Here is a 13,416-nt window from a genome sequence, read left to right as displayed (position 1 = left end):
GACAGCACTGTGTGCCTGAATGCATAGTTTTCTAGTTCTTATTTAATCCTGTGTCCTTGCAGAGTTCATATCAGGACACATTGGAGTTCCTTATGGCTAGTCGAGACTTTTGCAAGGCCTTCTGGAAGATCTGTGTGGAGTATCATGCCTTTTTCAGACTCTTTGAGGTACCCAAACCAAAGCCTAAACCTGTTCTCTTCAGCAGAGGATCATCCTTTAGGTTCAGGTAAGACCTGTTCCCCTGTTCAGAGGGTATGACATAAGCTACATATGTTTTCATATTTACTCAAAACTCTTCATTATCAGGAATTCATCCCTGTTTATTTATATGGCTTGGTAGTTTTTATCCTTGTGCTTTGAGTTTCTGGTTCAGTCTGAACTGGTATCCTTTGAGCTATGGTACCATGAGCCTTCATATGCAATTCCCATATTTTTAGACAAACTATTGCAATGACTGCTTCAACTAGCAGGCATAAACAGCCTCCTTGCAGAACTTAGCTAAAATGGACCCTTAGTCTGACAACTAAGTGTCACTATTGAAGAATGGCCTGGAGAGAAATGGCTCATCTCAGGACTGACGTCTCAGGTCTCCATAGTGCACCATACTGCCATTGATCCACCAGGCTAGCCCTAATCCGTATCTGATGGACATCAGTGATGATGGACAGACTTTGTACAGTCTGTATCAAGTATATGGCAATTTGGTATAGGATGGGCTGGGGAGGGGATTGATGGGAACTCCAGTAACTTGAAACATGAAGATGTTGTCTGGCAAACTTTGCAGTTAAGTATCACGTACAGGATGAGGAGGTTGAATAGGCTGGAGTGAGCTTTAACGGGAACTCCAATAATTGGAATCTAAGGTGGTACTGGGTGGACTTAATGGTTTATGGCTCAGAAATATCAAAGAAAAAAGGCTAATCATGAATTTATAATGCGTGCAACTATGGGCAGACTGGATGGACTGTTCAGGTCTTTATCTGCTGTCATTTACTTTGTTACTATGTAAATGTGTTTCATAAATTTGGTTATGTTTCTGAGTTAGTAGTCAAGCACACACAGCTTCTGGTTTCATTTGGACAGTATTCATGGCAGTTTCTATCCTCCCATGCACAGAGAGTGGACAATGAAGTGTCTGGCCTACAGAGATTATGACTAGATCTTCATAGTACACAGAGATGGAATATCAGGGGAAAAAAAATAAAAGCCAAAGGGAAAAAATCTCCAAAGAAGTTTCTCTTCTAAAATACGGTAGTAGTGCATATTGCAGTTATACTCCTGCTCTGTCCAGCCTAAATGAGGCAGAGCCTGACCAGGCTAACCAATTAAATATGCACACATGAGCCACAGAGCTTAGCCAGGCTAAATGCCCATATACAGGGGGAAAAAAAGTAATGTTCCTCTCCCTCAGTTACTAACTGATAAGATCTCTGGCTGTGGCAGAGGGATTCAGAGACCATGCAATATAAACATGGGCATGTTAGATAATGAGGCCCACTGTAAAATTTTGGAATCTAGGAGAGGCCTCTCAAAGTCCAATTCATAGCTATGTGGGCCCAATTTCCACTGACAAAAGCAGTGATATACCATTCTGCATCATCAGGTTAAAGTTCAATTACAAGTATTCATTTGCTTCTTTCTTGAGTAACGTGACCATTTCTTTTTTTCATCAAAAGGGGACATCTATTAATTGTCAGTCCTGCCCCCAACCCCACCCTAGCCCCACCCCCAATCCCACCCCCAATTTCTTCCATTCATTTTTCATGTACACATATCTTATTAATTCATAATGGTAACCATAAAATTTTAAAAACTACAAAGCACACTATACGCAGAGAAAATGTTAATTATTATTTATATTTGGGGGGTTTCAAAGATGTCAAGACAAATGACTTTCAAATATGCAATGTCACCTTAGTAACTAAAGAAAAATAGACAAATATAGTGCAAAAGGGGCGGTAAAGTTCATGAAGGCCCCTGTTGTATGTTATCTATGCACTAATGGTTAATTGGACTGAGCACTTTACTAATTTATAAATATAAAAAAATTTTTGTATCGTTTTTTAAAGAACGCCCCGACGCCCGATTCATCACCCAGAGGGAGCGCTCGCACTCCCACCCCGAAGGACCGCTCGCACCCCCACCCGAAGGACCGCTCGCACCCCCACAGCCTCCCCCCCCGTCCCCCATGGAGAAGCTGTCTACCTTGTTTCCGGATGCCAGCGAGCCCAGCTGTTTCCTCTGCCGGCGGTCCCGCCCCTTCTCTGAGCCCTGCTGCGCTGCTTTTTCTTCCGGCGGTCCCGCCCTTTCTCTGACGTCAGAGAAAGGGCGGGACCGCCTGAAGAGGAAGCAGCGCAGCACAGGGCTCTGAGAAGGGGCAGGACCGCCGGCAGAGGAAGCAGCTGGGCTGGCATCTGGAAACAAGGTAGACAGCTTCTCCATGGGGGAAGGGGGGAGGCTGTGGGGGTGCGAGCGGTCCTTCGGGTGGGGGTGCGAGCGGTCCTTCGGGGTGGGAGTGCGAGCGCTCCCTCTGGGTGATGAATCGGGCGTCGGGGGGGGGGAGGAAACTATGTAAAAAAAATTTTGTACAGCGCGCTCACACGTATAACGCGCAAGGGTATGCACGGTTTGTAAAAACCACGTATAACGCGCGCGTTATATGCAAGAAAATACGGTAAGTTTTGCTCCTAGAAATTTCACTGCCCAGGAGGTATCTGCTATAACCACACCTACAGTTATACAATTGAAAGAACAAGAGGCATGCCAATTCTTACTATCAGACTTCAAAACCTCTCTCTCCTAGGGGTTTTTGGCAATTTGCTCCCCACATAGAAATTTCTATCAACTCTTAAATGATAAAAAGTCAGGACAAATATATGTCATCAGTTTGCAAGTATTCTTGCATACCCAGAGAGCATGATAGAAACATAAGATCATGAGGGCAGATAAAGGCCAAATGGCCCATCCAGTCTACCCAACCACAGCATCCACTATCTTCTCCCCTCCGTAAGAGATCCCACATGCCTGTACCACACTTTCTTGAATTCAGACACATTTTGTCTCCACCACCTTTACCAAGAGACTATTCCATGCATCTACTACCATTTCTGTAAAAAGGTGATTCCTTAGATTACTCAGATTACTTCTGAGCCTTACACCTTTTAACTTTATCCTATGCCTTCTCATTCTAGAGTTTCATTTCAAATGAGAGAGACTCGCCTCAGGCACATTTACACCACATAGGTATTTAAACGTCTCTATTATATCTCTCCTCTCCTGCTTTTCCTTCAAAGTATACATATTGAGATCTTTAAGTCTATCCCCATATGCCTTATGATGACGACCACCGACCATTTTAGTAGCCTTCCTCTAGACCAGGGGTGTCCAACCTTTTGGCTTCCCTGGGCCACATTGGCCGAAAAAAAGGTTTCTGGGGCCGCACAAATGTGCAAACGCTGCAGCAAGACAGAGGAGGGAGCCGGCAAGGTGGGAAACATCCAGGGGCAGCAGAGGAAAACACTGCATCACCCTCGACTGGGGCCACACAAAATACTTCACGGGGCTGCATGCAGCCCTTGGGCCGCAGGTTGGACACCCCAGCTCTAGACCAACTCCTTCCTTTTTATTTTTTTTAAATGTGCAGTCTCCAGAATTGTACACAATAGTCTAAATGAGGTCTCACCAGAGTCTTGTACAGGGTCATCAATACCTTCTTTTTCCTACTGGCCATGCCTCTCCCTATGCACCCAAGCATCCTTCTAGCTTTTTCTATCGCCTTTTCAACCTGTTAGCCACATTAAGATCACCCAAGTCCCACTCCTCTTTCATGCACAAAAGTTCTTCACCCCCTAAACTGTACCATTAAGTGTCTATAATTTTCAAAAACACAATAAACAGCAGTGGAGACAAAGAGGACTTCCTGCAGTACATGACAGTCAAAAGTCAGTATAAGTGTTTAATGTCCATTGCAGTTTATAGTTTATTCAGTCTTGATATACCACTTCCTGCCCAGGCAATTTAAGCGGTTTACAAACATCAAAATCCATATTAACAAATATACAGTCGACTCCACCTAAGTGCACGCTTCGGTTATCCACACCTGACTACCATGCTCCTGTTTTTTTTAAACATTAAAGTCAATGGACATAAACTCTGGATAATTGCAATTCTGATAAGCACACAATCCGCTTATGCACGCTCATGTCATAGGTCCCACCTCTATTCTTTCACTTTACGTTCACTCTAGTTAAATGCAATCACGTTCTGACGTGGATGAGCCACATGTTTTGAAACTGCAGCCTAGGCCTGGCCAGGTGTTTGAACTTTGGGAACTGTACCATGGCGTCGCGTGAATGAAAATTATTATCTTTGGCTGAACGTGTGCATCATGCTGGACAAATATCATTGTCTTTGGCTGAACGTGTCAATGTCTTAAAGAGACTTGACTAAAGGGAGAGTCAGGTCGCCATTGCAAAACATTACAGCATTCATCCTAGCCAGATTTCTCGGATTTACAAACAAAAAGCAAGCCATATTGAAAGACTGGAAAAACAACAGCAATCCTACCAGAGAATGGAAAAGAATTGGGAAGGCTGGAGATGTTGAACAGGCATTACTGCAATGGTTTGCTGAAGCTAGAAGTCGACAACTGCCAATCAGTGAATCTCTGCTAATGGAGAAAGCGGCACAGTTATCTGTAGAACTGGGCATAGAAGACTTCAAAGCAACAAATGGATGGTTAGAGAGGTGGAAAGTTCGGAACAGCATAAAATTTAAGAAGCAGCATGGCAAAAAACAAGACGTGGATGAGTTTGGTGCAGAAAGATGGGTCATGGAAGTGTTGCCATTAGTCATTGGTGGATATGAACCATGTGACATTTTCAATGCCGATAAGATGGGCCTGTATTTGCGTGCCATCCCTGATGGAACATTGGCATCTAAACATGCCAAACATGACCTCTTTGATCCAGCCGATGGACCAAAGGATAATCGCCAACTTCAAACGTCATTACAGGTTAATCGTCCTACCATATGTCATGGCAATGATTGATGCAAGCACAGCATCCAGCCTCCGAGCTGCTGAGCTCGCGAGAAAAATGACAGCAATTTGACATCGTTGATGAGACTCAACTCCATACCTCCAGTACCATATGAAAACAGTTGAGCACTATCGACAGGCGAGCTTCGTTCACACATCTGATGAGACAACTGAAGCAGACACTTCGTCCATTGAACTCCTAGTTGGATTCTCGTCACAAGAGTTTGAGCTGTATGTTGCCGTTGACATCGACCTGCCCACATCATCTGACAGCACTAATTCTGATATCTGTACTGTCATAAAGGCCACTGCAGACAACCAAGAGTCTGATCAGGATAGAGCTATTGCTGCTGTCATCACGACTAATCAACCACCTGCAAAGATTGTTTCCTTCTTGGACGCGCTGAAGTCCCTACACACGCTGTGTTGTTATCTGGAGATAAATGGCTATCACAACTATGGACAGTTTTACAGCATCAGTAATCAGTTACAAAGCCTGAATCGTACAATCTAGTGCAGCAAACAATGACTGATTATGACTGGTTTAAAAAATGACTGGTTTAAAAAAAGTTTATTCCATTAGACAGAACAGTACTGTTTGTATAACTGAACCGTATTACCCTGTATTTGGTGTGTTTTTGGTTGAATAAAAGTTTTATTGCATTTGACTACAGTGTACTGTGATTTTTCATGACTAAAAAGTAGTATTCCAATTAAGGGCACACTCCGTTTAAGCGCACGTCGCGATCCAGTCCGAAGGGCTTGCACTTAAGCGGAGTTGACTGTAGTACATAAAAAACATCATTTGATAAAAAAGCACACAGAATTCTACACCATCATAAAATTAAAATAATTTCCACAATAGAGCAATATATATACAATAACCATTGCATAGACAATCACACAACAGTCAAGACTGTGTCTCTCCTGTGCTGTCCCTAAGTTAAAGAGGGTGCAAAAGCCTGCTGAAAAAAATAGGTCTTCAAAATCTTTCATGTTCTTTCGGCAGATAGATCCTGGACCACCTTCAGCCGATAGATCCTGGACCACCTTCGATCTCGTCTCCGATTCCCAGGTCTCCAAACTCTGCCTCAAGTTAAAATCCTGCAACTGCACCTTGGATCCTTTCCCCTCCTACTTATACGAAAATATTCCCACACAAGCCATCTCATCTCTCACCAAACTTATAAATTCTGCTTTACTCTCAGGCCTATTTTCTGCAGAAATGGGAGTCATTGCCTTATCCCCTCTTTTGAAAAAAGCCGATCTAAACCCCTCCACACCGTCCAGCTATCGCCCAATAGCTAACATCCCTCTCCTGACCAAGATGCTGGAGTCCATCATAGCCACCCAACTCTCATCCTATCTTGAGAGATTCTCCATTCTACTACCCTACCAACATGGCTTCAGACCCAACTTTAGCACTGAATCCCTTTTGGCCTCTTTAATTTCAAAAGTCCAACATCTTCACTCTTGCAACAAGTTCGCTGTCCTTCTTCAATTCGATCTTTCCGCAGCCTTCGACATTGTCCATCATGACATACTAATCCTTCAACTTTCTGAAATTGGCATAAACTCCACAGTCTTAGATTGGTTCTCAAAATTCCTACGTTCTCGCTCCTACTTCGTTAACATGAACGGTATCTCATCCTCCCCTTGGAAACCGATTTGCGGGGTTCCTCAGGGTTCACCTCTATCCCCGATTCTTTTCAACGTTTATATGTCCTCTCTGAAACTCCTCAAACTTTCCCCCTTCGAGACACTCTACACCTACGCCGACGACATTCTTGTCCTCCTCGAGACCGACTCCAACCTCACCAACCTCTCCGACAACATCTCTTCTTGTATAACGAACCTCCAATCCTGGGCTCTCACCGTTCAAATGAAACTCAATGAGACCAAAACAAAACTCCTTTGGCTAGGCCCAAAATTAGATCAGCTGCCCACCCTCATCCCACTATCCTCAGGCACCAACCTGCCGCTTGAACACTCAAGCAAAGTTCTGGGAATCATCTTGGACTCTACACTGTCCTTCAACGATCACCTCAACTCCCTAGTAAAAAAATGCTTTTTCAACCTTCACATGCTAAGAAAAGTCAGATCCTGCTTCCACCAACAACACTTCGCTATCCTCGTTCAATCCATTATTCTTTCTAGACTGGATTACTGCAACTCCATCTACCTAAGCCTAACAAAGAAAAGTCTTCTCAGACTCCAGCGGATTCAGAATACCGCGGCTAAATTAATTTTCGCAAAAAGCAAATTTGACCACGTCTCCCCGCTTCTATCTAAGCTTCACTGGCTCCCAGTTTTCCTCAGGGTCCACTACAAATGCGCCTGCCTAACCTTCAAGTCATTACACGGTATCCTTCCTCCCCTGTTTCCACTATCCTGGCTCTCCGCAAATCCCAACTCCACCAGATCCTCTCAGAAATTCATACTATCATTCCCCTCTTTAAAAGGCATTTCCCATACAGGTAAACTTGGAACATCCCTCCTCTTCAAGATCACCGAGCTGTGGAACAGCTTATCCGCTCCCCTCCGGAGCGCGACCTCCCTCCAACACTTCAGAAAACATTTGAAAACTTGGCTTTTCTCCAAAATGTAACCACTCCCTCCCTCTCCTCTACACTTAATCCCTTCTCTCTCCTCTTATTGCCAAGCTCCTCTTCTTCCCATTGTAACTCCTTTCTTTTGTAATTCCTGTAAACCGTGTCGAGCTCTACTTCTGTGGAGATGATGCGGTATACAAACTTAAGGTTTAGTTTAGTTTATTCCAGAGCATCAGAGCCAAGCTATAAAACGCCCACTTTTGCATTGCCTTTAGATGGGTCCATTGAATCAGTGGGATCTGAAGCAAACAACCAGTTCCTAGATACAGATCCAGGTGAGGAATATAGAAGGTCATCAAAGCACACAAGATTTCAGAAGTATTAAAATATAGAATCTTTTGAGCAAGCAGTAACACTTTAAACTGAATTTGACAAAATACTGGCAACTAGTGATAGGCTAAATATAACCTTTCAAGGGCTTCTCTCACAGACGAAAAGGAAGCATTCCACTGGACCATTTATTCACCCACCCCCGGCTGACCTGTTTTCATCTGGTCAGTAAAATGTAGTGATCCACCAAATTAAAAACTACCGTATTTTCGCGGATATAACGCGCACCATTGTAAAACGCGCACAGGGGTATAGCGCGCAGAAATCACGATGATATGTACAAAAACTTTTCTATACCGCGCTCAGGCATATAACGCGCATGCTGCCCGACTCTCCTCTGGCCACCCCGACTCTCCTTTCGCTCTCCCCGACACTCCTCTGGCCACCCCGACTCTCCTTTCGCCCTCCCCGACTCTCATCTGGTTGCCCCGACTCACCCTGACTTTCGGTGCACTGCCCCGACTCTCCTCTGGTTGCCCCGACTCACCCTGACTTTCGGTGCACTGCCCCGACTCTCCTCTGGTTGCCCCGACTCACCGTTCACCCGCCCTGACTTTCGGTGCACTGCCCCGCCTCTCCGTGCCTGTCCCCCTTGAAGTCCTGTCCCCCCTTGAAGGTCTGCCTGTCCCCCCTTGAAGGTCTGCCTGTCCCCCCTTGAAGTCCTGTCCCCCTTGAAGGTCTGCCTGTCCCCCTTGAAGATCTGCCTGTCCCCCCTTGAAGTCCTGTCCCCATCCTGAAAGCCTGATGCCCCCCCTCGACGTCCGATTCTTCTCCCCCCTCGGCAGGACCACTCGCACCCCCACCCCGAAGGACCGCCGACTCCCCGACAATATTGGGCCAGGAGGGAGCCCAAATCCTCCTGGCCACGGCGACCCCCTAACCCCACCCCGCACTACATTACGGGCAGGAGGGATCCCAGGCCCTCCTGCCCTCGACGCAAACCCCCCTCCCCCCCAGCCGACCCGCGACCCCCCTGGCCGACCCCCACGACCCCCCCACCCCCCTTCCCCGTACCTTTGGAAGTTGGCCGGACAGACGGGAGCCAAACCCGCCTGTCCGGCAGGCAGCCAACGAAGGAATGAGGCCGGATTGGCCCATCCGTCCTAAAGCTCCGCCTACTGGTGGGGCCTAAGGCGCGTGGGCCAATCAGAATAGGCCCTGGAGCCTTAGGTCCCACCTGGGGGCGCGGCCTGAGACACATGGTCGGGTTTGGCCCATGTGCCTCAGGCCGCGCCCCCAGGTGGGACCTAAGGCTCCAGGGCCTATTCTGATTGGCCCACGCGCCTTAGGCCCCACCAGTAGGCGGAGCTTTAGGACGGATGGGCCAATCCGGCCTCATTCCTTCGTTGGCTGCCTGCCGGACAGGCGGGTTTGGCTCCCGTCTGTCCGGCCAACTTCCAAAGGTACGGGGAAGGGGGGTGGGGGGGTCGTGGGGGTCGGCCAGGGGGGTCGCGGGTCGGCTGGGGGACGGGCGGAGGTTCTTGGGGGGGGGGCGGTCGTTGGGGGGAGGGGGTTTGCGTCGAGGGCAGGAGGGCCTGGGATCCCTCCTGCCCGTAATGTAGTGCGGGGTGGGGTTAGGGGGTCGCCGTGGCCAGGAGGGTTTGGGCTCCCTCCTGGCCCGATATTGTTGGGGAGTCGGCGGTCCTTCGGGGTGAGGGTGCGAGTGGTCCTGCCGGGGGGGGGGATGTATCGGACGTCGGGGAGTCGGCCGGGCAAGAGGGCTTGGGCTCCCTCTTGCTCCGATCGTGGATGCGGGTGCGGGTGGGAGCGCGTGCGAGCGGTCGTTCGGGGTGGGGGTGCGAGCGGTCCTGCTGGGGGGGTGAATCGGGCGTCGGGCGGGGTGGGAACTATGTTTAAAAACTTTTGTATACCGCGCTCAGCCATATAACGCGCGAGGGGTATGCGCGGTACGTAAAATCACGTATAACGCGCGCGTTATATCCGCGAAAATACGGTAGTGTGAGGTCCAAAAATAAATCAATAAAAGATGTTTCTCTATCTGTTGTTGTTAAGGTGCCATTGACTCGTGCTTGAGTCCTAGCGACTTGATGAATTGTGGATCTAAAAAGAAATCGGTTTTGTTCTAGTTTGGAAAGGTCTTCCAGCGTCATCCCCATGGTTGTTTTCCTCTTTATCTACCCAGCATAAAAAATTATGTACAGAAACCAATATTGTCTCTGTGGTGTGACTAGTTTTGAAACCCTGCTTGATGTAAATGCAAAGCCTTGGTTTCCTCCAGACAGAAGTCAGTCGTTTCACAATCATCCTCTAGTCCAGTGGTTCCCAACCCTCTCCTGGAGGACCACCGGGCCAATCGGGTTTTCAGGTTAGCCCTACTGAATATGCATGAGAGGGATTTGCATATAGTGGAAGTGACAGACACGCAAATCTGCTCCATGCCTATTCATTAGGGCTAGCCTGAAAACCCGGTTGGCCTGATGGTCCTCCAGGACAGGGTTGGGAACCGCTGCTCTAGTCACTATTACAAAAGAAAAGGTACAGTGGCAACAGGTCTATACAGTGCTGTAAAGATGTATAAACCCCAAGTATATTCATGAAAATGTTTAATTGAAACCAGTCTTATACAGTTAAAAAGGCTTATCTCTCACATTCCTATAGGTGTATAACTCCAGTGTCGCTCTGTGCTTTGGATACTGTACATGGTGTTGGCTGCGAGTTGTGCTGGTACTCTCCTGCCAGATAGACATTGATCAGCCTGTTGTACTGTATTGATAATTAATATTCTATGATTCCTTCTTTGTGCAGCTTGTCTGTATTTTGCCTTGTTAACATTTTTTGTATTTTTGCTGTGTTAAAATCAATAAAAATCTTTGCACTAAAAAAAAGGGTATAAATTAAATTATTATTTCTCAAGAAGCACAGAATTATGTGCAAAATAGTGAGGATAGTTTGAGGATAGGGTGCCAGTAGGCATGAAAGACATATTTGCTGCTTCTCCTTTTATAATTATACCAGGGAAAGTAGACTTACCGTATTTTCGCTCCATAAGATATACTTTTTTCCACCCAAAAGTGGGTGGAAATCTCGGTGTGTCTTATGTAGCAAAGGTACAAAAAATTACACCCCCTGTACTGTTTAAAAACACTCCTCCTGCCACCGAACCTTTTTAAAACACCCCGCCCGCTGCCCCACTGCATGCCCACTACACCTCTGTAATACACTCCACCCCCCTGCATGCCCACCACCATCCGTCGCACCTTTTTAAAACCCCGGCTGCCCGCCTGCCGCTGTCCGGCCGACCGCCGCCATCCTCCCGACCACTTACAAATTACAGTACCTGGTGGTCCAGTGTGATCCCTCCCTCCCTAGCTGTCTCCTCTTCTTATTTCCCAGCCAGCGGCACGGAGGTCAGAAGAGCGTGGCAGTCAGGAGCAAAGCTTTCCGCGCTCCTGCTTGGGCCCGCACTGTTTTCTGAAAGGCTGTGATCAGTTCTTGCCTGCCACTAGTCCTGCCTGCCTGCCCTGTGCCCTGCCCCAGCCTACCACTAGACCACCAGAGGGGGGACAGGGTACAGAGTCTGGCAGGGAGGGGGGACAGGGTGCAGAGCCTGACAGGGAGTTTGGGGTTGGGTACAGAGCCTGGCAGGGAGAATTTGGTTCAGAATTTTTTTTTCTTGTTTTCCTCCTCTAAATCTAGGGTGTGTCTTATGGTCAGGTGCGTCTTATGGAGCAAAAATTACGGTTTATATTTAGACATATATTTACACCTGCTTTGAGTCATGTGCATGTATGTGCCTGTAAAAAAGTGCAGCTCCGGTTCCCCGCTTCAGTGGACCACTAGGGCAGTACTGGAGGCCCACGGTGGTTCCAGGAAGGGGGGCAAACCTACTGTTTGTTTGCACCACTAGACCACCAGGGCAGTACTGCAGTCCTATGATGGGTCTGAGAGGGAGGGGGCTGTTCTGGGAAGGAGGGCAGATTGACTGGCAGTTTGGCTGCAGAGCCAGCAAACAAGACACCAGGGAAGGGAGGAGGGGTCGCTTCTGCCCCGTACTAGTACTTGTCCATTAGTTTGTATTTGAGTCAACCCTTTTTCCTCCTTTTTTGGGGGGAGGGGGAAATGGTTACCCCGGTTTATATTTGGATCAGTTCATATTCAAGTATATATGGTACTTAACTATGGGCTTTTTTCATTAATGGAGTGCATATACACGGAGAAACATGAAAGTGAGGTTTTGGTGAATGTCTTTCTTATGTAGCTAGCTGTAGTATTCTGTAACATGCACTGGTATAAGTTGCATCATGGGCATGAAAGGTTTTATGCTATTTTCTTCTATTTGGTGTTCTGTATGGATTTTTCTTCTTACAAGCTTTTCTTTCAGGTTAGGTATTTTCTGGAAGTCTAGAACTGGAGAACAAGAAATATTTCTTTTAATAATTCATGTTCCGGAAATAAGTGGGTTGGAAGTCTTTATAATTCTCTTTGGGTTTTCTAGTTCTGGATTGTATTATTACCTCATGTGGTACACATATCTGTATTATAGCAGGTTTTCTCCAGGTGTTTTGGGTGAGGATACTGTTTTCTTGGAGATTACTTGGAAGAATAGCCCTTTTATTTGAAGAATTTTATTAGCGCTTTATCCTGTTTTATTCCTGTCCTGTGGGTCAGAGTAAATAAGGTGGTAAACCTCAAAAAAAGGAGCTACTATGTAAATTGCTTGTGTTAAATGTCAATACTTTCAAAATCTTTCCACAAGACTATGTTCTAAAAGGATCTTAAATAAGTAAATACAAATACAGCATTAATAAGTGCTCAGTCACCAACCAAACAGTGTCATATACAATGCCATCATTGCACTTAGAGAGTCCCTCTAACTGCCCACCCTGCAACAAAAACTGTGAACGTACTTTTGCTATTGATGATCATGAAAATAAAATAAAATAAAAAAATAACTTATCTGTAATGTGTATAGTTGCTTGTGAGAGCAGAAGCTTGGCGAAAAGTGCTTTCCATATTAATCAATCACATCTATAATGCTGTGCTTCAATAAATTGATGGCCTCCCTTCGACTTGAGTTTCGCCAGAAGTGTTGTCAGGAAGGGGGTGTTTAGTGGCCAAAAGTTTCATTGGAGCTCAGGGGAAGCAGCAGAAGAGGCATGTAACCTTGGTGTATATATTGGAATCTGGAGCATTTCTACATAATATGAACCAATTGTCTTTCCAGATATACAGATTAGCTTACTAGGTTTGAAACAATATTGTTCCCTGCTGAAATGTGTGAATGAAATCTGTACGCAGTCTCATATAACGTTTCTGTACTAAATGACTGCCCGTTTATGTAGTACATTCATGTTTGCCAAGATCACATGTACTTATCAATGACTTGTATGTGTATTTTAGTGGTCGGACTCAGAAGCAGGTTCTTGACTATGTTAAAGAAGGGGGATATAAGAAAGTACCATTTGAAAGGTAAGA

At 46.3% G+C, this 13,416-nt stretch overlaps 1 protein-coding gene across 3 annotated transcripts in view; it reads left to right on the top strand.

Moving 5' to 3' along the window:
- FARP1 (FERM, ARH/RhoGEF and pleckstrin domain protein 1) overlaps positions 1 to 13,416 on the top strand; it is a 541,848-nt gene that overhangs the window by 287,855 nt on the left and 240,577 nt on the right. For all 3 annotated transcript variants that reach the window (XM_033949732.1, XM_033949731.1, XM_033949733.1), the window contains 2 exons: positions 63 to 226; positions 13,342 to 13,410. In XM_033949732.1, coding sequence (XP_033805623.1) covers positions 63 to 226; positions 13,342 to 13,410 — 233 coding nt within the window. The remainder of the gene's footprint in view (positions 1 to 62; positions 227 to 13,341; positions 13,411 to 13,416) is intronic.

Source organism: Geotrypetes seraphini, chromosome 6 (genome assembly GCF_902459505.1).
Source record: "Geotrypetes seraphini chromosome 6, aGeoSer1.1, whole genome shotgun sequence".
NCBI lineage: Eukaryota > Metazoa > Chordata > Amphibia > Gymnophiona > Dermophiidae > Geotrypetes > Geotrypetes seraphini.
Note: the sequence above shows the minus strand (reverse complement) of the source record. Positions and strands in the feature narration are given on the sequence as shown.